The following is a 26,711-nucleotide window of genomic DNA, read 5'->3' as shown; positions in this document are numbered from 1 at the left end:
ATGATGAAGGCTTAAGGGCATATTTAACCTTCCTAATTTCCTTGAGGAAAAGAAGAGTGTGGATGCAGCCCATTCCTAGAGAAAAGAAGGGTGTGATGCTGCCCAACTCTAGAGGTTGCTGCTCTTTCTGTGATCTTCAGACAGCGGAAGTATCAAGCTTTCCGTGAAAACAAAGGCACAGCAGTTTTCAAATAACTGCTAATATGGGCAAGAACTACTCATGTTTGTCCTCTTCCTGAGGATGTCCACTGCCTACCCCAACCACTTGCGAGCCTCTGCACAGTCATGTCTGCTGCTACCACAAGTCCCCAAGACAGTTCTCTTCTTTCTTCCTTTAGGCCCTACAACATTGCTTGAGGACTCACAGTGCAAATCCCATCTCAAGATCTGAAAGCTACAATGATACTTCACCATCAAAATCTTTCAGGTCCAGCTGTCTCATTTAGAGTCCCTTCTGGGGAAAAGTGCTGGTTTTATTTAGCTTTTCCCTATTGATGTTTCATTTGCTCTTCTTTAGGGATGAAGATGAAAGAGACAGGGAAGCAAATAAAAAGGACTGTACCTGGCTATAAGTAAAGTGGGGGTAAGTATCATTTTCCTACTGAAAAAAAAATAACTGTGCAGCACAAGCACACATTTAATCCAATTATAAAACATTAAACATTCTTTAATTTACTCTGTACTCTTGTGAGGTTCATTTCTCACATCTTCTCTCTCCTGATTAGAGCCATTACCAGCTAACACTTCAAAACACCTAGTTTTTGAAGGCCTGTCTCCTTTATAAATAACTGGGAAATTTTGCTTCTCTGCTGCACACCATTTACTAGGGAGAATTAACTTGATCCACTCACTGGTCCCTTAACATAGCATGCATATTCTTATCTTCACACATGTATTTATTCACGTCTTCTCTATTCTCTAACCTTCAAGACCCCACCTTCTCTACAAAACTTCTTGTGGTTACTCCAACTATGGATGTAGATATTTTATTCAGAGTTTGGGTTGAAAATACTCATTTTGACCCAGTTCTATTTCAAGGTCATAAATAACATTAGTAAACTACGTATTCTATATATTAACATACAAAAATAAATTATTTTAGAATATTTTTCAAAGATTATCAAATGGGCCCACTAACATTTTTCCTAAATGAATATTAAATTTACATTCAACTTAGAATATGTTAAAATATTGAGAATTACTATAACAGCTACTATTTAAGAAACACCAAATACTTTGCTAAATGCCTATATATAGGTGTCATTATTTCTTAAAAAAAACCTTTGAAGGTAAGATTATTACTTTCCTAATAAAAGCAAGGGAACACAGGCTCAAAAAAGTCTTATTAAACAAGAATTAGAAGAGGATTCAAAGCAAGATCTATTTAGTTTCAAAGCTTATGCTCTTTGTATGACACCAGCTATGTTCTCGTGACATAAGCAGCCAGCCATGACACAGAAGCTTCCACAACTAACCTACAATTGGCATATGGATATCTGATTCCAAATTGTAAACTTAAGGTTTTCAGTTTTTAAATTTAGTAACCATCTTGGCTATAGAAAATTATGTTCAGGTATGACAGAATGAGTCATTCAATTTGGACATAAATAACAAGACCATTTTCATTGCCAATAAAAGAATTATGGGGAAAATATTCAGCCACAAAAACAAAGATATTATAGGGTAAGAGGTCTACTGGCTGCCCTTTCCCATCTACTGTTTTTGCCCAAGTGATTCTAGCAGCACAGACAGCACACCTCTGAGCATTCCCCAAAGTTATGTCTGCTGGCTACTTTACCAGTGGGCTTGACCAAAATTGTTTCCACATATACAGCTGCCATTTCTCTCTCCCTGTAAAGCAGGGAATAAATGAAGACTTAGCATGCCATTTCTGAAAGTCTATCAATCCTTAGATGACTAGAATAATAAAGTTATAAACTCTCACTGTGCATAAAGCAGTCAATAAACAATTACTAATGAAAAGCTATAAAATGTATTCCAAAAAGGAAACATGAATTACAATGCCAAAAAAGAAACTTAAGTGTTCCACTTCCTTCTAGGTTTTAGAGTAACTATCACCAAATGATACTAATAAGATTCCATATAGCCCACTTCTATGTGCTGAGGAATAAGGTAAATAATAGGACAGCAGAACAACTAGACATCATATGGAGGGGTGACTATAAGATACAGGAACTGCACATAAAGTAACTTTTCACTTAATCCAGCATAGAAAACTTTGGAGAAGAGAGTAAAAGTTTTATGGTGATTTTTTAAAATATAAGAATACATATAAAGAACTTTTTAAAAAGTAAGACTAGAAACACAATGTAATCCAAAGGCACGTGACAGCAGGAAAAAAGGACAAAGCCCAAAGTAACAATATAATTTAGTATCCTTGTTAATGGAATCAGGAATTATTAAGGTCCATGTCCACACAAAATCTAACAAAGTCAGATTCTGTAGGGCATACAATTTAAGTTAATATTATAAAATAAGTAAAAATAATAAAACATCTGAATTACTTACAACATTTTTAAAAAATCATTAAATACAAATAGCAGAACTATAATAGCACAGTGACATCTGGAAGAGGGGCCATTTAATTACTAGACACAAACTATATTATGTCCAATGTTTAAAATGTATGTCTAGATTTCCTCAATTTGGGGTTTTTGATTTTCTTAATACCTCTATTTCTTAGATGATCACATTGTTCCATAAAGATTTCCACAATAAAGGGTTAGCTTCAGTTTGGCCACTAAATTTTTTTCAAATAAAATATACAGTTTAAATCTAGAATCAGATATGGGAATTATGTTGCTGGAATGAGTAATGTAGTTCCAGGTTCAATAAGGGTTTTATTCAATATTTCTCAGTTTTAATGTGCATTTAATAGTATCTTTCAAGACTAAGAGAAACAGTCAAAAAGATCAGGGTCTTTGGTAGGAATTACTGGTGTTTTTCTATTCTACAATAACTTGAGTTCTACGATGTTACTAACATTATTTCAAAGTTAAACATTGAGCACATTCTTACCCTTAAAAACTTAAGAAATATGCCAAAAGCAAAACACATTTGAAAATTTTTAAACTACTCTGCCCCAAACAATATAGGTGAAAAGCATGACTGATTAAAAAAATAAATAAAAATACACATCTTTGAAGTCATGAAAAGCTATTCTCCAAGAAATATTTGTCACATATATTTTACCTTGAAAATTATACATATTCATTTTTAAAAAGGACAATGTGAGGGGCTGGGGCTGTGGCTCAGTGGTAGAGCACTTGCCTAGCACTTGTGAGGCCCTGGGTTCTATCCTCAGCACCACATAAGAATGAAATAAAGATAATGTGTCCAACTAAAAAATATTAAATATTAAAAAAGGTTTAAAAATATAAAAATAAAAAGGACAATGTGATAATGCTGTCTATTTTAATACAATGACAAATAATATAAAAATCTAAAATTAGAGTATAGTAATAAAACTGACAAGTCTTAAGTTTTAGATAGTTTATTGTACCAATTAAAAATGAAAGGCTATAAATTCATACCTTTCCAACTGCTTCTGATGTTTCTCCTCCCTAGCCTGAGCTTTCATCTGTTGTACTTCAATAGTATCAGGCTTTCTTCGTCGCATGTACAGTTCATGGTTTCCCATACATAAGGCCAAAATCCGCTTATTGATTCTTAGACGCGGTGCATAAAAAACAAAATCCTGAACATAAAATATTCTGATTTAAAACCTTTCTGAAATATAGTGTCTTTCATATCCATTAAATTTCAACATGAGGTATGAATTCTAATGTCAATATATATACATAGTTTAGAAATCATTAAATTTCCTAATTCCTAATTACTAGTTCCTTACCTCTGCATGCCTAACCAGTTTTATACAGAGATTAATATCTTATTCTCTCATTACTTTAAATGTCATTCTTTTTTCTTTTCCAAATAACTATGACCACCTGTTCCTTACCACCATAGAAGAGGAGATTATTTTGTTTAGCTTTTCACAATTAATGTCAAAATCAGTCCTTGTTTGTGGCTGTTTTCAACCTAGAAATGTCCTCCATATCTTTTTGTTTTCAATAACAAGCAGAGATAGAATGCCAGAGTATCCCTGACATTAGCTAAATGTTAAAAATCTGTTTAAAGATCCAAGGCTCCAAGCAAAAGAAAAAAAAAATTTATAATATAAAACTCTATAAACAGAGTTAACTATCTCTACTACATTCCAGTCACCAAATAATTTTTAAATTGTTTCTTAAAAATGGTGAAACATTTGTTACTTTACCACTGGGAAAGTTAAAACTAAAAAAAAAAGAGAATGTACCTCAAAAGCAATTCAATAAATGATTAATGCCATTCTTCAAGTGACATCATAGGGAAGTAGCAGAAATTTAAAGAGTTAAAACATAAATTTACTTACAGGTGCCTTTTTGTCGATTGGTTTTATAACAAATTTTTTGTCATTAAATGAAATATTTCTGATTTCACTCCAGGGAAAGCCAATTTTAGGTGTTAACCTTAAAAAGTAAGAGCATCCCTTTAATTAAAGGCAGGAAACAACAGAAAAAGTTAATCAATTCTTGGGGGCTGTTTGGCAATCTTAAAGAGTTATGTTTTCAAAATGTATTTTTAATAGAAATTTGACATATTGAATCACATGATAACCTCTCAAAGAGTTTATAAATGTGTCATGAACCTTAAAAGCATTATTTTCCTAAAATTACGTAAGAAAAAAATATCTGGTAATCAGAGTATAGAAATAAGTCTCTTGGAGTCTATATTATTTTAGATTTTTATTCCGTTTTTAAGCTACTACAACTTTCAGTTAAATATGTTTAAGAAGGAAAGGGCAAAAATTAGGTTTTTATAACTTCTCATGTGGATTATGAACATCAATTACTATTATTTCCTTCTTGTTAAATGTTTAGATATATGAATATATTAAAAACATTGGATTTTCAGTATACTTGGAAAGAATTAATTTAATGGTATATGAATTATATCTCAATTTTAAAAATTCTAAAGTGTTCACAAATGACTGGATAAGTGGTAGAACTAAAATTCAAACTCTATATGACAGTTGTCCCTTTTTATCACCCTACATATAAAAATACAGGGAATCTGATTAGAGTAAGTAATTTTGTTTCTGCTTTTTCATATATTTTACTTTTTCAGACTATCAATCAAATCATATAAGTGAGAAATGACTGACTCTTACACTAGCCAAGAAGTCATCCAGGCTACTCATAACTAAGAATTTCTAGCTATTTGTACTACCTTTAATACTTAAGCAGATAGGTACTACAGCATAGCAAATTGTTTTTTTCTACATAAAACATTCTTTACACAATATGCATGTGTTATTCTAGCCTCTAATGCCCACTAAATCAAAGTAAGCTGCTTGAAAAGGAAGTGACAGAAACACAACCACAACTCTACAACTGAGCCACACCCACTGTTCCCTGCCTCCAGTCCTTTTTATGTTGAGACAGTATCTCACTAAGCTGCCTAGACTGGCATCAAACTTGTGATCTTCCTGTCTCAGCCTCCTCAAAGCTGGGAATTACAGGCATGAACCACAGCATCCAGACGGAACACAATACTTTTAAGGTAAAACTTTGCTACATTTATTTGCTACTTTTAAAAAATTACAAGAATATAATTGTGAGAATTATATTGGGAGCCTGGAAACAAGTAGAAAAATTTTCTTCCCTTTCTTTTGGCATTAGGGATTGAACCCGGTGGCCCTTTACCATGAGTCATATCCCCAGCCCTTTTTTTTATATTTTGAGATAGGGTCTCATTGAGTTGCTTAGGGCCTTGCTAAGTTGCTATGGCTAGCTTTGAACTCAAGATTATCCTGCCTCAGCCTCCCAAGTCATTGGAATTACAGGCATACACCACCACACCTGGCTCAAAGATTTTTTTAAAAGGAGAAAAAATAAAAATCCATCCATAATTAGTCTTAAGGTAATTTCTGCCTTTGAAAAACCTGCTAAATTTCCTGTAATGAATTATATAGCTAGCATTCTACCTTGCTTTGTATAGAGTAAAAATTGCAAAATTCCTTTTCTGGAGTCATAATTATAGACTTTGAAATATATACTTTATTAGACAGGTATAATCTGAAAACTAAAATTCTGGAGCCAACCCAGAATAAAAAATAATGCCTTAGGAGAAGGCAATACTGACACAGACTTCAATGCTTATGTGGTTTGGTAATAATGTATAATTGTAGCAATTATTCCCCAAAAGTTCTACCAGAATCTGATATATTTATATGGTATTACATACATGTACACATATATAAATATATATATATATGTCAATATAGTATATATACAGATATATGCCCATATAGAGTGTGTGTGTGTATATATTTATGTATAATGCAGTACTGAGAAGCTAGTCACTTTTAAAATATAATCAGACTGTTTATTATGCTTAACATTCTATTCATGTCCAAAATATTCAAAACAATTCCTATAAACATTCAAAAAATGTTTCAAAACCCAATATATATATTTCTATTATAACTTCTCTCATTGCTTATGATTTCTTATACATGTTAACTTTAACCTATTTGTCAGTATCATAACATCTAAGGAATTATCCTTAACCTATTGAGATTTTAGTTATGTCTGATAAGAAGACATAACTCAAAATGAGATAAACTACAACTCAAATAAAAATCACCCCATTTGATAAACACCAAGAAGTAGAACCTTTGAAACTGCAAGGTGCTAAGAAAATGGAAATACAAATGCCTATAAGCCTGGTAGCTTGAGAAGCCAGGGCAGAAGGATCACAAATTCAAAACCAGCCTCAGCAACTAAGCAAGACCCTATCTCAAAATGAAAAAGGGCTGGGGATTTGGCTCAGTTCTTAAGCATCCCTAGTTTCAATCTCTGGTACTAAAACCAAAACAAAACAAACAGTAAGGGTAACCAAGACAAGAAACCACTTTTACAAACAGAACATAATTTGATAGACATTTACACCACCGACTAACAACTAGCTCATTATGCAGTTGATTTACTTACTTGTCATCATGCTCATAAATATTCAGACCCAAAGCATCAACGCCTAGCCACAATTCGGTACCCTTTTTATTTTTTATTTCAAAATAGTTGACACCGTACATTTCTAGATCTTGCGCAATCTTCAAGTATTCCATCATTGAATCTTCCCTGTTGAAATAAAGCTAAATGTAATATATTTAAGTGGAAGAATCTAAATATCAGATTAAAACTACAAAAATACATTGGATTGAAATTTAATGTTTTTTCATAAAACTCAAATGATTGGGGGGGGCATAATACATAACAGTGTTGAAAATTTTTAAATGAAATAAAAATACTTTAATTGAAGGAAAACATAGTCACCAAAATACCTTAGCATTCCTCTATGTTCTTCATGCCAGTTCTGTATTCTTTCTTCCCATTGTTCTTTTGTCAGTTTATGTTGTTCCAAAACACTGTGGGGGGGAAAAAACTATTTTAATACTTTTGTGATTTCTGGCCCAGTAGTGAGGTAGCACACACCTGTAATCCCAGTGGCTAGGGAGGCTGAGGCAGGAGGATTGAGAGTTTAAAGCCAGCCTCAGCAACAGTGAGGCACTAAGCAACTCAGTGAGACCCTCTCTTTAAATAAAATACAAAATAGGGCTGGAGATGTGGCTCAGTGATTGAGTGTCCCTGAGTTCAATCTCTGGTAGCCCCCCTCCAAAAAAAGTCTAAAATCCTTTCAGTACTTTGACCATGGTAGCAGTCATACAAATTAATATATGTGAATAAAAACTACACATAACTAAATATATACACAAATAAGAGCATGTAAAATTGATGAAATCTAAATAAGGTAGAGTGTGTCAATGTCAGTATCTTGGTACCACACTATAATTTTTCAAGATGTTACCACTAGAGAAGGCTGAGAGGACACACAGAAATTTTTTAAATTAACATTACATTTGAATCTACAATAATATGAAATTTTCAAGATAGTTTAAATTATCTTAAATGCAGTCTTTAAAATATCTATATGAGAATTACAAAAACTGTAGTATTAAAACACTATTGTTTTATGATGTAAAAATTTTTCATTAAACCCAGGGATTTCTTGGCAATATAAAGTAATATAGGGTATAAAATCTTCCCTGGACAAGTCAGGTGCAACCTAAGAATAGATTTCTTGATGGAGTCTATTATATTCTCTATGAATCCTCTTTCAAGCTCTTGTTTTTGGGGAGAACAGTTTTGTCACTCATCAGAGCACTTACATTTCCACATTTTCTCTTGCTGTCTGGACTCTGGGCTCACCATGAAGCATGCAGTCAGCCTCAGAGGCTTAACCTACTGTAATAATTGTTCACTATCATATGCCTAGTAAGAACACTGAAGAGGTACTAAAAATTTGTAGAACATACAAATGAAATAATCATTTTCCCTCCTTTAAAGGAACAAGTCTAGAAACCCATGCTCTCCTAGCCCTAGAGAGTATATTTTTCTTTTTCAGAGGTAAACTTCTTTTAAGGACTGTCCACATTTATTAGCTTTAATTTCCATACCCAATAGGCATTGCCCCCAATCTACCACCACCTGCTTCAATCTAGAACACTATACTGAAACTATTCTTTGTTTTGGGTTTGTTTTTTTTTTTTAGTTATAGACAGACACAATACCTTTATTTTATTTATTATTTGTTTTTATGTGATGCTAAGGATCAAACCCAGTGTCTCACAAGTGCAAGTCAAATGCTCTACCAACTGAGCTAACCCCAGCCCCCTGAAACTATTCTTAACTAAAGTCCCTACCAATTTCTATTACCAGCAGACAATTTCTCTTCATACTTGACCACTCTGTACTATCTGGCAGTGCCTGACCTTTCTCTCCTTAAACCATTCTTTTACTAGAGTTTCTATGGTATAACACTCCTCTAATATTCTTGTATCTCTGCCCATTTTTTCTCAGTATCTTCTAGAGGGGCTTCTTCTTCTGTACTTAAAAATTCAGGTTCAACAATGTTTGGGTTATACTACCCACATTTCAAATTCAGTAACATCAAACTGAATTTACCGTCCTCCCAAATTTACTTTTTCTTCCCCTTATTTTCATAAAAGTCACTACCAAACACCTAGCTATCCAAGACAGAAACCTACCATGGAAAAATTTCAAAGGAAATTGATACTGTCTGGTAGCTGATTATCCATATCACCAAAATTTAAACTACTGTGATAGACTAGACTACTTATTTGGATTTTTTCAATATAAGAATTAAAAATCCACCAGAATCAAATTATTTGTTTATTGTCACCAAATAACCCTGTGATTTCTCATTTCCTCCTCATATACTTAGATAATAACAAATGGATTATACATAATACATGGAATAAGCCAATCACTATGAAGGTATTTTTTTCATTCAAAACCAAAAAAAAAAAAAAAAAAAAAAAAACCCAATAATCTAAAAATTTATGCCCAAGTCTCTTGTAAGCTTAAATCTTGAATTAGTCCTCCATAAACTATCAATTCTGGAATAACAACGGACCTAAAAATCTTGAAGAACATCTGCACTAACAATGGTAAACAATCCTATCCAAAGTTGTTCAGCTATCTTTCTTCTTATTTAAATAGAATGAGTTATAGCACACATGCATTTAAATAAATTATAAGTGCATTTTAGTATTTAAAAGATTATTTAAATCACAAGACTATTATATATAAGACAATTATTCAACCAAACAGGAAACTGACCTAACAATGAAAAAATAACTACCTGTGTTGTACTTATTGAAATAAAGCATGTTCACTGTTTTATAAACATTTGAGAAATTCTAAGGGTAATTTTATTGTAAAATTCAACCTATGTACTGACTTCAAACCTAATCTGTTTTTAATCTATAAATTATATCTCAAAAGTAAAAACTAATCCTTTCTGAAATGAAATTCAGTATTAGTTATTACTTAATTCACTGCCTTAAAAAATCTGAGACCAGCAATTTCAGTGTTGTACACCTCTAGTTCTAGGACTTAGGAAGCTGAGGCAGAAGGACCACTCAAGCCCAGGAGTTAGTTGGAGTCTAGCCTGGACAGTATAGCAAGAACCCATCTCAAAGAAAGAAAAAGAAAAAAGGAAAAAAATATCTGAGAGGATTGGGGGGCTGGAATAATTATTAAAACCAGAAGAACATTGCTACAGCTTGCCCTCACCAAAACTCTTACTGAGTTTTCAACCATGTTGATTGGTGGTGGGTTAAGAGGGATTTATACGTCTTTCTCCAGAGACTGTATAAGTTCCCAAAGAACACTTTGTTATAAAGCATTTAGCCCCTTTGGCCCCTCCTCTCTTGATTGTGTGTGGTACTGGGGATTGGTGCATGCTAGGCAAGTACTCTGCCACTGAGTTACATCTCTAGGACACTGGACCCTTCTCTTTTCTGGAGAAGCCCACTTCCCTTTCACTGCCATGAGGTCTATAACAGAGGCCACCCTGATGTGATAGCCTGATCTTGGGAACCTTCAGAACTGGGGCCAAATTAACACCCTTTTCTTTACAAATTACACAATCTCCAGTATTTCAATATAACAAAAACAAAGACTTACAAATATTTCATTTACATAGAGACTTAAAAATGTTATATTCCTGATTCTCCTGATGAATATGCATCATTCTTTTTTCTAAGATTATTTCTATAATATTAAAAGGCAGAACACAGTAACAACCAAATTTTAAAGGTGCTGTACTTGGTGGTACATTATAAAGCATATATCAATAATTATACATTAGCCAAAAATAAACACCAATGCCTATAGTCAAAGGAAATTAACAAATGTGGACAAAGTAGTTTTGTCTTTATATTTAGTAGCTATGAAAATGAGCTTCAGTACTTTGAGGAAATGGTACAAAATAAATTTTAAGTCAATAATAATATACTGTTTTTCATTTACAAAAAGTAAAAACCTCTTTCGGAGCTCTAAAAGAAAGATCTCGATCTACTTTCTAACATTGGGGATATGTGTGATACCAAAATTAAAAAGATATTCATTTTTCTTTTTAGTTATACATGACAGAGTATATTTTGACATATTCATACACTCATGGAGTACATCTTATTCCTAATTAGGATGGCAATCTTGTGGTTGTATGTGATATAAAGACTCACTGTGGTATATTTATATACATATGAAAGTTAAGTAACATTCATTCCACTGTCTTTCCCATTTCCTGTCTCGCCTCCCTTATTTCATTCCTCTTTGGCTAATCTACAGAATTTCTATTCTTCCTCTGCCCCCAATGTTGTGTGTTAGCATTCACACATCAGAGAAAACATTCAACCTTTGGTTTTGGGGGATTGGCTAATTTCACTTAGCATAAGAGTCTCCATATCTATTCAATTTCTGGCAAATGTCATAAAGTCATTCTTTTTATAGCTTACATTCTATTGTACATATATACCACATTTTCTTTATCCATTCATCTGTTGGTTTCATAACTTAGCTATTATGAGCTGAGCTGCTATAAACACTGATGGGGCTACATCACTGTAGTATGCTTTTTTTTTTTTTTTTTTTTTTTTTTAAGTCCTTTGGGTATATACCAAGGAGTGGGATAACTGGCCAAATGGTGGTTCCATTCCAAGTTTTCTGAGAAATTTCCATACTGCTTTCCAGAGTGGTTGCACCAATTTGCAGTCCCACCAGCAATGTATGAGAGTATTTTTATCCCCACATCCTTGCCAACATTTATTGTTACTTGTATTCTTGATTATTGACATTCTGACTTGAGATGTGATCTCAGTGTAGTTTTAATTTGCATTTCTCTTAATTGCTAGAAATGTTGAACATAATTTCATATATTTGTTGACCATTCATTATTTCTTCTTCTGTGAAGTGTCTGTTCAGTTCCTTTGCCCATTTATTAATTGGATTATTTGGTTTTTTTTAATGTTTTTTTGAGCTCTTTATATATCCCAGAGAGTAATGCTGAGGTACAGGTGGCAAAGATTTTTTTTCCCATTCTGTATGTAGGCTCTCTCTTTGTGCTCTTGATTATTTCCTTTGCTGTGAAGAAGTTTTTTAACTTGATACCATCCCATTTATTGATTCTGGATTTTATTTCTTACATTTTAGGAGTATTGTTAAGGAAGTCAGTTCCTAAGCCAACATGATGGAATGCTAGGCCTATATTTTCTTCTAATAGGTATAGGTTTTATGGTCTAATATCTAGGTCTTTGATCCACTAGTTTTGTGCAGGGTAAGAGATAGGGAATAAATTTCATTGTTACATAGAGATTTCCAGTTTTCCCAGCACCATTTGTTGAAAAGGCTATCTTTTCCCCAATGTATGTTTATGGTACATTTGTCTAGTATGAGATAACTGTATTTATGTGAGTTTGTCTCTGTGTCTTCTATTTTGTTCCATTGGTCCTCATTTCTGTTTTGGTGCCAATACCATGCTGTTTTTGTTACTATAGCTCTGTAGTATAATTTAAGGTCTGGTATTGTGATGCCTCCAGCTTCACTTTTCTTGCTAAGCATTGCTTTGGCTATTCTGAGTTTCTTTTCCAAATGAATTTCATGACTGCTTTTTCTATTTCTATGAAGAATGGCATTGGAATTTTAAATAGGAATTGCATTAAGTCTATACAGTACTTTTGGGATAGTTTTCTTAATTTCTGTTTCAGCTGATTCATCATTGGTGTATAGGAACACAATCGATTTATGGGTATTAATTTTATATCCTGCTACTTTGCTGAATTAATTTATGAGTTCTAAAAGTTTTCTGGTGGAGTTTTTTGGGTCTTCTAAATATAGGATTATGTTGACAGCAAATAGGCATAGCTCTTCTTTTCCTATTTGTATCCCTTTAATTTCTTCTTTTGCCTAATTGCTCTGACTAGAGTTTCAAGGACTGTGTTGAATAAAAGTTGTGAAGGAGGGCATCCCTGTCTTATTCTAGTTTTTAGCGGGAATGCTTTCAATTTTTCTCCATTTAGAATAATATTGGTCTTGGGTTTAGCATATATAGCTTTTACAATATTGAGGAATGTTCCTACTATCCCTCCTGTTCTAGTGTTTTGAACATGAATTAATGCTGTATTTTGTCAAATGCTTTTTCTGCATCTATTGAGATAATTATGTGATTCTTGTCTTTATATCTATTGATATGGTAAATTATGTTTATTGATTTCCATATGTTGAACCAAACTTGCAAACCTGGAATGAAACCAGTTGATCATGGTGTACTTTTTAATGTATTTCTGTATGAAATTTGCCAGTATTTTATTAAGAATTTTTACATATGTGTTCATCAGGGATGTTGGCATGAAGCTTTCTTTCCTTGATGTGTCTTTGTCTGGTTTTAAAATCAGGGTGATACTAGCTTCATCGAATGAGTTTGGAAGGAGAACTGTGATATTTAAATATAACATTTGATACTATGTTTTCTAAATTTCATAAATAATCTTACCAGATAACAGTATAACACTTTACAATTAAAACTGTACAATTCATGAACTGTATTCATAAACTGGAGTTGAACAGAACAGCATTATTTATCTTCATTTTACCAATTTAGATACTGAGACTCAAGATATTTTAGATTATGAATCTACTGTCACATAACTAGCAAAAGGTATGATCAGTTCTCAAAATCTGTCAAAACCTAATGATTTCTTCCTAAGCCATATTTAAAAATTACTATTAAAAAGACAAGACTAGGATTGTGGCACAGTGGTAGAGCACTTGAATCATATGTGTAAGGCACTGGGTTCAATTCTCAGAATCACATATAAATAAATGAATAAAATAAAGGTCCATCAACAATTAAAATATATGTCTATTATATCTAATATATTTACTAATATATATAAGATATATATAATATTATATATTCTAAAAAGTATCACTTTTTAAAAAAAGATAATAGCACTATATTGTAGAGAAATAGAGCACCAACCTATGAATCTGAAAGCCTAGTTGAAAAAGCCTTTTTAAAAAGTTGGAGGAAACATAGTGTGCCACTTATCATTCTCAAAAGCATTTACTAAACATCTATATGCTTATTTTAAGAACATTTACTAATCAGCAACAGTTTATATCCTTCCCTTAAGCCTAAATTAACATATCACTTTACTGCTTATCCTATAGAAATGATGGCAGAAGAGGTAGATCAACTTTAAGCAATTATAGAGCACATAAATCTACAGAGAGGCTGAGTCAGAACTTTTAAAAGTATACTTTCTGATCCAGCTGGCAACTTAAAAATCTCAATTATTTTAATTTAAATTTCTGGAATATAATTTTCAAAAAATATAACAGAAAGGCTTGTTTCACTTACCGTTGGGGTAGGAGTCTATCATTAGCCAGGTAGCCTGGTTTATGAACCTCTTTATTATAATCTCCATACTTGGCTTGGACAGCATAGGAGGCCAAAAGAACTGCAGTTTCTGGTGGGCAATATATCTCATCATTTAATATGGCTTCTTTAACTTGCAAGAAGAAAAGTCTCTGGGTTATTTCTTGAATTAATTCCTCAGAAACATCTTCAGGAAAGAATTTAGCTCTAAACTTGAACTGTAAAGGATTCTCTTTTTTAACATCTTGCTGTGTCACCTAGAACAGTAATTCAAGTATAATCAATAAAAATCTCAAATTCAACACAACTGAGTCCAGTCACATCAAATTCTTTCTGGAAAAAAGAGGAAGTGAAATAAAAGTTTCCAAACCTTCAAGTAATACTATGTAAGATTTTAAATGTGTAAACAAATAAATGTGAGAAAAGCAATGCTATGCTCAGTTATGAAGGCTGCTTGTAACTCACAGATCTGATTTAATAACTAAATTGAAAACTTCTTTTCATATTCTGGAGACACTTATCCTGCAGATGTTCCAATTAAGGTCCAAATATGTAGTTATACAATATGTAATATCTGCCTTATAATAATAATTCACAGATACTAGTTTTCAACTAGGAAGTGAGCGTATCTTTTTACTCAAATGAAGTTGATGGTGCTTAATTTAAAAATATGACATCTTGCAATGATGAACAGAGATAACTATAAAAGCGACTCAGAATCAGACACTTAAATTTACCAGCAAATTCACAATAATTTCAAATTAACTTAATTACTAGCTTAATTTTATCATGCACATTTTACCTTTTTATTTAGTTTAAGCCACGTAGAATAACCTTTGCTGTCTACATACTGCAGCCCAAAAAACCAGACCTCACGCAAACCAACTGTTTTCACCACCTAAAAAAAAAAAAAGAAAATTCATTCACATGGCAACTAGATGACACTAGAAACTAGACTTTAATAGAACAAAACTAGAGAGGTATAGATATATTCCTTTGCCATTAAAAAAAGGCATTTCCTAAGGAAAAATTGAACATATTCACAGAACATGTCTGAAAACTTACATTTGGATTTTCTTTTTTTTTTTGTTTAAGAGAGAGAGAGAAAGAGAGAGTATTTTTTAATATTTATTTTTTAGTTTTCGGTGGACACAACATCTTTATTTTATTTTTATGTGGTGCTGAGGATCGAACCCAGCGCCCCGCACATGCCAGGCGAGCGCGCTACTGCTTGAGCCATATCCCCAGCCCTAAATTTGGATTTTCTATATACTCGATTTTGTACTATCACTTCAGTCTTCATACTTGATTCACCTGTTTGTACTTTCTTTTCCTCATCTCCCATTACAACCTCAACAAATAACAAGTCCAGAGAACAAATATGCAATTGTCATAATCCTACATTTCTATTCCAACTTACTCTTAGAATTACCCTATTGGTATTCAGGGCAAATAGTTTGATTTTTGTGCTTAGAAAAGAGTCTGATATAGTCTATGTTATACGATCACTAAGCATTAAACCATTCTTGGAACATGCCATAACTTTCACCCTTCTACACCTTTGCTCATGCTTTTTAACTCTCTGCTAGAATGTTTCTTCTGTCCTTTTGTCACCTGTTGAATAATTTATTATTCAAGGCTCAGCTCAACTAACATGCCTTCTGTGCAGAAAGCTCTCTCAATTTTTAGATAAATTAATCACTTGTTTCTGATTACTTTATTCTGCTATCGGAACACTTATTCTATCCTACCATTATTAAATGTGTTTTTAGTACTGTGTCTATTTACTCTCCTTCACTAACACTTAAGGACAGAGATTACTATTTTTTTAAAATTTTATTTTAACATCCAAGTCCTCTCACAGAATAATTATCCTATTGCAGGTACTCAGAAATACTGGAATACTAAAGTGGTGCAGCTAGCATATACACCCAGGATTATACCCACACTTAACAAAAGAATATTAAAACATACTTCAAATAAAATAAAATACTTAAAATGAAGGGAAGTGAGAGGTCACTAACATTTTAAAAACTTAAGAAGATTTAACTTCAGCTCTTAAATGATAAACATTGTTTATTTTTTAAAACTAATCTTAAAATATTCCAGGCTTTTGGTTTCAATACAGCAAATTGATCCTTCAGTTTACTCTCACTTGAAATTTTTCACTAAAATGTTACATACAAAAAATAGTTTCTCTCCAGGGAGAAATACCACTCTCAGAATTTTATTCCCTCTCTGCACCTGGTTGTCATTGTAGCAACAGAGAAAATGTAGTGAAAAGAAAGCCCTGGGGTGGTGAGAAGCAGCAGATGCATTTCTGAGCTTAGGTTAAGCAGCCAAGTGGCCAAAGTAGCCAATCACTGGCTGCAGAGGACCTCCCTGGTCTCAGGCCCGGCAAGCCAGTGGAATGTTTAGGCTGCATCTTTCTGTTTTCAAAGGCTGCGACTTGTGCTTCATGCCTTGCCCACTTCCCATGACAGAGTCAGAGGAGAATTAGACGAGTCCTGCTTTTTATTCTTTACCTGGGAATCTTGCTCCTTGAATGGTTTGCTCTTTCAATTCATCAAATACTCACAACACAGCAAGAAAGAGGCTGCCCAAGAAGACTGCCTGAATCAGGACAGCTCCCTGTGCTGAGCACATGCTAACAGTAGGGTTTTCTCCCTGCAGTAAAAGCACTTGCAGGCCTCAGTGTCTAGCACCAATCCCAAACTTACAGATATGCAGGCATGGAGCCCAAATGAACCCAGTGACTTTGAAGTAGATTTTTTTTTCCTCTATGCGAACTTCTCTGGCCTATGTGAATTCCAACTGTGCCTGTGGCCTCCTAATTTCTGGGATAGCTGGTCCAGGCTTTTTGTTTGTTTTAAAAGAGTAAAAATGGGGATTTAAAATCAAATCTTTTGTTTGCCCTTCTTTCCCTTTCTAACTTTCTTTTGAGGGAGGCATTTTGGATTCCTCATATACCTTAACTTATGAAGCCTGACTCCTGTTTCAGAAAAAAGGTGGCAGAGGAAAAATGAGAGGCAAGAGGAGTTCCAGGTCTTTCTAAGGAAAAGATTCTCTTTTTTAACTTTGTTGCATACCTGAAGGCTGGCCACTCATCATATGCTAGGGAGGGGTTATAATTTCAATACTGAAATTGTTTTTCCTTACCTGAACTATAATTCACCTTAAAAACAATTCCGGAGGGGGAAGAGGCAGTATTGTTCAGGGAGTATGTATGTGTGACTCAGTGTGGCTGTTTTGTTTTGCAGTGGTTGTCTAAAATATTTTCACAGTATGTTTAATATTCGGTGTTTTAAAACACAGTAGTAGTCAGTAAAGTAGGATTCTGATTCTGGAACCTGGGATGTGTCCCATGTCAGTGGGTGAAGTTGTCACCTAGGGTGGCATCCACACACCAGCTCCATGGGCAGATGCAGGTGCTAGAATCAGAAAAACTAACAGACCCACATCAAAAGTAACCCAACAAGGGTTTTCATTTCATACAGGATACAGTATTTTTATTTTATCACAGAGTCATAATTTTTTTTGAAGTTTTCAAACTTTGAAATTTGAATGATTTCAAATTATATCAAATATTTAAATTATATTAAATATTGTAGTTTTAAAACTATAACAAAATCTAAAATTTCTATTTTTTGTTTTTCATTTATCTGTTCTCTCATCTATTAAATTGTTTTATGAGGGTGGAGAAGTTTTCTCTTCTTAACATTTGTTTCTATAACCAAAAATAAATTATATATTAAAGAAATTAAAAAAAAAGAATGTTTAAAATAAAAATAATTCAGTTGTGCTAAGAATATATTAAAGGTTATCATAACACATTTTTGGAACATATGGAATATAAAGACTCATACTAATGTTGCAAAAGCTAATAATGCCAAACAATGAAAAATTTAATGCAGATAAAAGGAGATCCCAAATAACTTTGGCAAGAGAGAAGCTATCCAGCAAAGCCACAGAAAATGTTCAAGCTCAGGGTAGCAAGAATAGGAAAGGTATGGGGCAAAAGTAGCAGAGAAACGTGAACCTAAATAGATGGCCTCAGCTTTTGCCTCCATGCTTTGTGAGATTCACAATGCTGGCTGATTAAAAGGGGATGTGCCACAGTGGGCACAAGGCATAGTACTTTAACTAACTTTACACAACTAATATTCAAGACGATCGGGAAGAGTTTAGTTGTGAAATTCCCTAGTATGCCCAATCTCACAAGAAGCTCTTTCCCTACTTCTTCTGGAGGTATGATCAGAAACTTTTGATCACATACCTAAAAATTTTAAAATGCTGGGGGCATAACTACAACAGGTATTTTTTAAATAAAATATACTATTATATTAATAAAGACAATATTTTTAAAGAATTAGAAAAAGAAAAAAATATAAACAAAAATTTTAATAAGAGATTTCTGAGTATTCCTTGGGCACATGAATATTTTAATACCACAAGTAGAAGCTAAACAAGGAGGCTAGGAGAGGAAGAGTCAGCCTCCAGGAGCAAACGAAAGAACTGCATGCACTCAATATAAGTACCCCCAAGAAGCTAGCCTCAATCTAATAATTAAAAATGGGATTTTGCTGCATGTTGACCCATGCAGCTATGCACTCTTGAGAGGACCCAGTCTGCTCCTGGTCTTACCTGAAGCTAGAAGAAAGGATTTTGAATGCTTTCACCATAAAGGAATGATAAATGTTTGAGGAGACAGAGAGTGTAACTGACTTAAACATTATACAATGTATATCTCACATTGTATATATACATAAAACTCAATTAGACATCACATTATATACAATTTTTAGGTTTTATGTATGTTTTAATATCTAAATTTTTTAAAAAGTACTATCACACAAATGTAGTAATAAGAATAAAGAATATCTCTACAGCTGTTCAAATTATATGACTAGGTATTGAGAAAAATTCCTGGTGCTACACTGTTGGACTATCAATAATGGTACAGGAAAATACAGATGTATAAACTAGTGGGATGGGGATGTGGCTCAGTGGTAGAGTGTTTGCCTCACATGCATGAAGGCCTGGGTTCAATTCTCAGCACCACACACATAAAAATAGTATGTAGTGGCATACATGTGGTATCAAAGTTGCATGCTTCATGGGATTAAATGATACCTGGTCAAAAAGCTGTTTGCCAGTTGTATTGGGCTGAATGGCAAATTCCAGCTCAGCATCCATTGTAGTTACTCTTACATTGATCTATAATAAAAACAGAAGAGAAAATCATTAGGAAAGACAATATACTTAATTACTTATTTAGTAGGCATGAGAAAAATCTTTTATCTGATTTATAATATTTCCTTTATTAAAATGATATAATTAGACTTAAGATTTTCTGTGATTCAAATCAATTTGGGGGGGGGGGGAAGAGCTTCTGAAGTCCTTATTTAAAAACATCTCCTTCAGTCTGACATAACTTTCCTATGTATATATATGCATATACCACAGTGAACCTCCATATCATGTTTATTTATGAGAATTAGAATAAGATATACTCCATGTTTGTATAAATATGTCAAAATTGACTCTACTGTCATGTATAACTAAAAAGAACAAATAAATAAAATAAAAATATGTGACATAGCTCCTTTGCTTTAAACTAATGTGCTCTCCCAAGGTTAAGCAGTTCAGAGAGAGCAGGAGTCAAGGAAAAGGGGTCATCAAAACACTACCAAGAAAAAATAAACACATCTCAATACTTAACATGCACTGGGACAATAAGCCATGAACTTTCTATATTCTCATTTAGCCCCTGCAACAATACTGGAAGATATTATTTCACATCTATGGAAACTCAAAAGGTTCCCATTACTTGCCCAAGCACACATGGAGATGAAAAAGCAAAGTAGGTATTTAAACTGAGGTATAATTCCTAATTCTTTGTTATTCACTATGCCACATTTCTTTCAACATAAAAATCACATACTTATTTTTGTTCATATGACAAACATTTTCTTGACTTTATAAAAGACATTTATTTTCTACAGCACTTTATGTACAGGACTCCATTCTTTTTTTAATTAATTATTTTTATTTATATATGACAGCGGAATGCATTACAATTCTTATTATGGGACTCCAATTCTAAATACTATTTTTTGTATAAATACTGTTCTAATTGATCTCAAAACTTAACATTACTTACCACATTTTTACCCCAGAATATTATCTTCACCTGAAATTCCTCATGTGTTTCAAAACTCTCTTATAACTTTAATTCACATTATAAGAACTTTTGATCAGATTCCTCATACCCCTTTGCATGTCTTAATCACTTTAACACCATATGTGGTGTGGCTTTTACCTGAATGCCTTCTCTAAACAAATCATATAAATTCATCCTTCTTAAAATAATCTTATTTGTATTTTTCTTTAAAATATCTTATTAAAAATATTGATATAAAAATACATGTAAAACATATGTAAACAAAGAAAAATGAAGTCCATAAATTTAACATCCAACTTAACTAGAAATGACAACTTGTTACATATATCACTGTATTTCTTTGCCAATTTACTTTTCCTCATCCCTACCCCCAACACATACAGGTAAATAATAATCTGAATTTTTTTTTTTTTGTCATTCTCTTTCTTTTTTTTTTCCTTTTTGGTTTTGGTACTGGGGATTAAGCCCAGGAGTATTCTACCACTGAGCTACACCCAAGCCTTTTTTATTTATTTTGTGAGAGGGTGGCACTAAATTGCCTAGGCTGGTTTTGTTCATATGACAAAATCTCAGCCTGCCAAGTCACTGGGATTACAGGTATGCACCACCACACCTGGCTGTCATTCTCATCTTTAAAAACTAGTTATATCACTCACAGGTGTGTGTATGCATGTTTGTGTACACACACATATATATAATCAATTAAAAAGTTGATTTTTTTCAGCTATACTATAATTGCAAGCACTTGCTAACGTAAGTCTTCTTTCTTAGTATGGACAATGGTTACATGGATATATTCACTTTAGAAAAGTTCAACCCAGCTATTCCCCTGCTGGGTCTATTCCCTAAAGACCTAAAAAGAGCATGCTACAGGGACACTGCTACATCGATGTTCATAGCAGCACAATTCACAATAGCAAGACTGTGGAACCAACCTAGATGTCCTTCAATAGATGAATGGATAAAAAAAACGTGGCATTTATACACAATGGAGTATTACTCTGCATTAAAAAATGACAAAATCATAGAATTTACAGGGAAATGGATGGCATTAGAGCAGATTATGCTAAGTGAAGCTAGCCAATCCCTAAAAAACAAATGCCAAATGTCTTCTTTGATATAAGGAGAGTAACTAAGAACAGAGTAGGGTCGAAGAGCATGAGAAGAAGATTAACATTAAACAGGGATGAGAGGTGGGAGGGAAAGGGAGAGAGAAGGGAAATTGCATGGAAATGGAAGGAGACCCTCAGAGTTATACAAAAGTACATACAAGAGGAAGTGAGGGGAAAGGGAAAAATAATACAAGGGGGACAAATGAATGTCAGTAGAGGGGGCAGAGAGAGAAGAGGGGAGGGGAGGGGAGGGGAGGGGGGATAGTAGAGGATAGGAAAGGCAGCAGAACACAACAGACACTAGTATGGCAATATGTAAATCAATGGATGTGTAACTGATGTGATTCTGCAATCTGTATATGCGGTAAAAATGGGAGCTCATAACCCACTGGAATCAAAGTGTGAAATATGATATATCAAGAACTATGTAATGTTTTGAACAGCCAACAATAAAAAATTAAAATAAAAAAAAATAAAAATAAACATGTTAATTGTACAAATTACTGGGATTCACTATGATGTAGTCTTTTGATTTGCAGATTCTACTTCAATTAAAACATTTTAAATTGTACACTATACTTTGATTTTTCAATTATATTTCTAAGATTGACATTTCTGTGAGTAGTTACAAGTCATTTTCACAGCTATACCATCTTCTACAAGTGATTAAACAATTTATGTACCCATTTTTCTATCAATGGACATTGTTTCCATTGTTATGAAGTCTTATACACTCTCCTAGTACATATGCATCAGAATTCCTCTACAGGTATTTACACAGAAAGAGAACTCCCAGATGATAAAATATGCATACCTCTTATTTTAACCATGTAATGAGAAACAGTCTTACAACAGTGCCTAAGAATTCTTATTGATTGCATTTTCACTAACAGTGGGTATCAGCAGATTTCTTTAATGATAACCTAGTAGATATGAAATGATATATCAATATGGTCTTAAAATATGCATCCCTGATTCCTGATGAAGTTGAAAACCTGTTTGTATATGTGGCATACAGAATTCTAAAATGATCCCCATAATCCCTGTGCCCTAGTGTTTCACCCATGATTATATTGCACTACATGATAAAAAAGAATTTTGTAGATACTCTTAAGGTTCACAATCAGTTAACCTTAAGAGAGATTATCTGGCCAGGTGTGGGGCATATGCCTATAATCCCAGCTACTCAGGAGGCTGAGGCAGGAAGATCACAAATTCAAGCCAGTCTGGGCAACTTAGACTCTGTTTCAAAAATTTTTAATTAAAAGTGGGAGTGGATGTTGCTCAGTGGTAGAGCCCTTGCCTAGCCTATATGAGGTCCTGTGTTCAATCACCAGCACTGCAAAAAATGAGAAAAGGTTATCTAGGTAAGCCTAAGCTAATTACTAACCACTCAGTCTCACCTTTGAAATGTCTGTTCACATCTATGTCTTATTTTCCTATTGTGTTTTGTTTCTTTGTCATGCTTATAATAGGAGGTCTTTGTATATTAATCTTTTCTCAGTTATTTGTGCCAAAAAAAATCTCCCTGTTTGTCATTCTGTATTCTTTATGGTGTCCTTCTTTTTAATAAACACATATTCTTGATTTTAATGTTTTAAATACAGATGTCACTTTTTTGCCATAGTTAACAAATACTTCCTTGTCTAGAGTCACAAAGATATTCTTATATTTCTTAATCTACATCTTAAAAGGTTTTGGATTATATCTCTTTGATTTTTGCTTATGACGAAAGAGATCTGATTTCATTTTTAATCCCCATTGGATAATATTATGAAAATTTTTTAAATCTCAACATAATTTATTTACTCCCCAAAGACTGTCACAAACCAAGCATCTGTACAGGCATGGATCTTTGTTATACCAGCCAATTTAACTATTCTGCTAATATCATGCTGTTTTAATTACTATATCTTCAAATAAGTCTTGATATTTGGTAGGGCAAGTCTCCCCTCATTATTCTACAGAACTGTTCTGGCTATTCTTGGTTCTGTATTTTAGTTCCTGCCTCCAAATAAAATAGTAAATTTTCAAAACCCCACATTTATAATTTAGAACTACACTATATTCATCAGTTTTTCAGGGTAAGAACTGACATCTTTCCAATATTAATTCTATCCACAACTATGGTTCTTGTGTGCAATGATTTAGGACATCTTCAATGTTTTTTAGTCTCTTTTTTGAAAGAGACTACTTATAGTTTCTCCATAAAAATAATACTACTTTTATCCCCTGGACATTAAAGTTTTGTAGCAATTGTAAATATGGGTCCACAGTCCTTAATCCATAATTTTGACATCCTAAAAGCATTCAAGAATGAAGTTTTAGTTTATTTTGGGCAAAAATTTGATATGAAGTAATGTGAACTATCACTCACGGTGAATTAATTTATTCCATTTCATATGGACATTCACACATTTCTCTATAGAAATGTTAATGATGCCATAGAACTAATAAAAGTTTCAGGACATAATGTAATATACATTATAATACATAGTCACCCTTCTAAAATACTAAAAATTCCAAATTCTGAAACTCAGTTAGTTTCAAGGGTTTCAAAGGCAGGACTGTGAAATCTGATGAAATATCTCTTCAAATTGTTCTGTTTGGAATTTTAAGGAATAAAACTGATTTTATATTGATCCTATTATTTCACTTGTCAATTGTTATAATGAGTCTATAAATCTTTGTGTTTCTATAAAGCAAGAATTAGCAAGCTTTTCTATAAAGAGCTAAATGGTAAATATTTTCACTTTGAAGATCATACAGTCTCTGCTGCAGTCACTTAACTCTGAACCTAGGGCAACAAAGCAACCATAGGTAATAAACAACTGAGCATACTGTGTTCCAATAAAACTTTATTATGGATCCTGAAATCTAATTTCATATAGTTTTCAGGTGTTACAAAACAACCTTTTTTTCAACCACTGAAAATGTAAAAAAAAAAAAATCATTTTTAGCTCATAGGCAGTAAAGAACAGGTTAGTAAATTTCAGTAATCCTAAAATTCTCAAATAGCATTTCTTCCTTTCCTATATATACTTAAGCTTTTCTTTTTTTGTACAACAGGTTTTGCTATTCAAAGTTGAATAGTAGCCATGATAACATGTATCTCCTATCTTGTTCTTGATTTTAAGACTGTTTCTACCATTAACACATTTAGAACAGTTTTTACTTTACATTCCTTCTCCATTTTTATTTTTTAAACCATAAGTGGTTGTTCAGTTGTAGCAACTGATCTTTCTGAATGTATCACGATTTTTCTCCTTTAAACTAATGGCATGACACAGAGTTACTAAGCTATAATGTCTCTTGGAACTAGGTATGCCCTTGTGACTAAGCTGTCACCGATAGAACGTGAGCACTACAGACGCAGATTATTCCTCTGCATAAGCATAAAACAGTGGGGGCATGCTTCCCCATGCTTTATTGTCCCTTCCTGCTAGCTGGAGGCAGCTTCAACTATAAATACTATAATAATACCTAAAAGGCTAAGGCTCAAACTTCTTGGAAAACTACAAAGCACTCAAAAAGTTTTTGTTATATGGGTTATATATATATCAGTATTTACTACATTAAAGCAGATAAATTTTTAAATATTAACTCATTTAAGTATAATGCTAATAAACTTAATACATGTTAACATAATAATATTGTAACATATAAAAATGGCTACCTATAAATATACTATTTAATTTTAAAAAGTGTGACAATACTATTTAATTTTAAAAAGTGCAATATGACAGCTTTTAAATCCTTTTCATTTGATCTTAACATCAATTCTTGGAGGTAATCAAAGCACTTGTTATCGAATCAATTTTACAAATGAATCAAGTTTGCAGAAGTTATGCTTTACCAAGGTTACATATCTACTAAGTATAAAGCTGGGCCAACAAGATTGGGGTAAAACACAAAAACGAAATTAACTTTCTCCAACTTTTGTGTTTGGGGGAAAAAATACACATATTTTTTATTAGGGTGAGAGGGGAGAAAAAAGTCAGTTATATTTTGACCTAAAAAGTTTGAGGAAAAAAAAATCACTGATTATTAATATATTAAAATATTATCTTCCAGATATTTTAATGTACCAACCACAGATCTGATATCCAGTTGAATAATAAATCTGACTCTTCACTCTAAGGAACAATAAATAAATGTTCTCTGCATAATTACATTAGCAAAGAGTTTTCCAAAGTTCTTATAAGCATTCACATTCCTACTGAAATACATTAAGGGTAACAGATGTTCCACATCCTTATCTACACTTAATATTATCAGTATATAATTACTCCCCTTCTAGTGCATAAAATGTTATTTCACTGAACCTTTAATTTGTATTTTGCTGATAACTAAAAACATTTAGAATATTTTTGTGTTTATTGGCCAATTAACATAGCTTCTTTATATAAAAAGTTTTTGCCCAATTTTTTTTTAAACTGAGTAACTGAACTATAGAACTTCACATTGCAATTATTTTCTTTCATTCTGTCTTGCTGTTTTCTTATTGCTCTTTTTTTCACAGAGCAAATGGTTTTTGGTGTTTTTTTGTTTGTTTGTTTGTTTATTTGTTTGTTTTGGGGGGGGGTGGGGTACCAGGGAATGTCCAGTCATATTTTGTATTCTATTTAGAGACAGGGTCTTACTGAGTTGCTGAGGCTGGCTTTGAACTTACAATGATCCTGACTCAGTTTCCCAAGTCACTGGGACTACAAATGGCTTTAACTTTGATAAAGTCCAATTTTTTCCTTAATGGTTCAAACTTTCTGTGTATTATCCAAGAAACTTTCCCCTATCCAAGATGACAAAATTTTTTTCCTTTATTTCCTTCTGAAAGTTTTATACTTTAGGTTTTTGCATTTAGGTCTACAATCCATCTACAGTAAATTTTTGAGTAAATTATGAGACAAGAGTTTAATGTTCATGTTTTTTCTGTACAGATAACTCTTTGTTCCATCAACATTTGTTGAAAATAATTAAAATTCCCCATTGAACTGTGTAACACTTTTGTCAAAAATCTTATGATTATAATATGTAATGCGTGTGGGTGT

At 32.9% G+C, this 26,711-nt stretch overlaps 1 protein-coding gene and 1 long non-coding RNA gene across 4 annotated transcripts in view; one reads left to right on the top strand and one right to left on the bottom strand.

The window, feature by feature from the left end:
* Window positions 1–26,711, bottom strand: part of Rdx (radixin) — a 64,727-nt gene that overhangs the window by 36,354 nt on the left and 1,662 nt on the right. For 2 of the 3 annotated variants that reach the window (XM_048795788.1, XM_015489912.2), the window contains exons 2-8: window positions 19,501–19,584; window positions 15,170–15,265; window positions 14,350–14,624; window positions 7,406–7,489; window positions 7,056–7,202; window positions 4,433–4,529; window positions 3,555–3,718 (exon numbers count right to left, since the gene is read on the bottom strand). In XM_048795788.1, coding sequence (XP_048651745.1) covers window positions 3,555–3,718; window positions 4,433–4,529; window positions 7,056–7,202; window positions 7,406–7,489; window positions 14,350–14,624; window positions 15,170–15,265; window positions 19,501–19,584 — 947 coding nt within the window. Of the gene's footprint in view, window positions 1–3,554; window positions 3,719–4,432; window positions 4,530–7,055; window positions 7,203–7,405; window positions 7,490–14,349; window positions 14,625–15,169; window positions 15,266–19,500; window positions 19,585–26,711 lie in introns of those variants that run through there. The other variant, XM_015489913.2, reaches the window with a different exon arrangement.
* On the top strand, window positions 13,206–21,500 carry LOC125613938. The gene is made up of 3 exons (XR_007344535.1): window positions 13,206–13,240; window positions 16,770–16,772; window positions 21,363–21,500. It is a non-coding gene; the product is annotated as an uncharacterized LOC125613938 (long non-coding RNA).

This window comes from Marmota marmota, unplaced genomic scaffold (assembly GCF_001458135.2).
Source record: "Marmota marmota marmota unplaced genomic scaffold, marMar, whole genome shotgun sequence".
NCBI lineage: Eukaryota > Metazoa > Chordata > Mammalia > Rodentia > Sciuridae > Marmota > Marmota marmota.
This window is presented reverse-complemented; position numbering and strand designations above follow the sequence as displayed.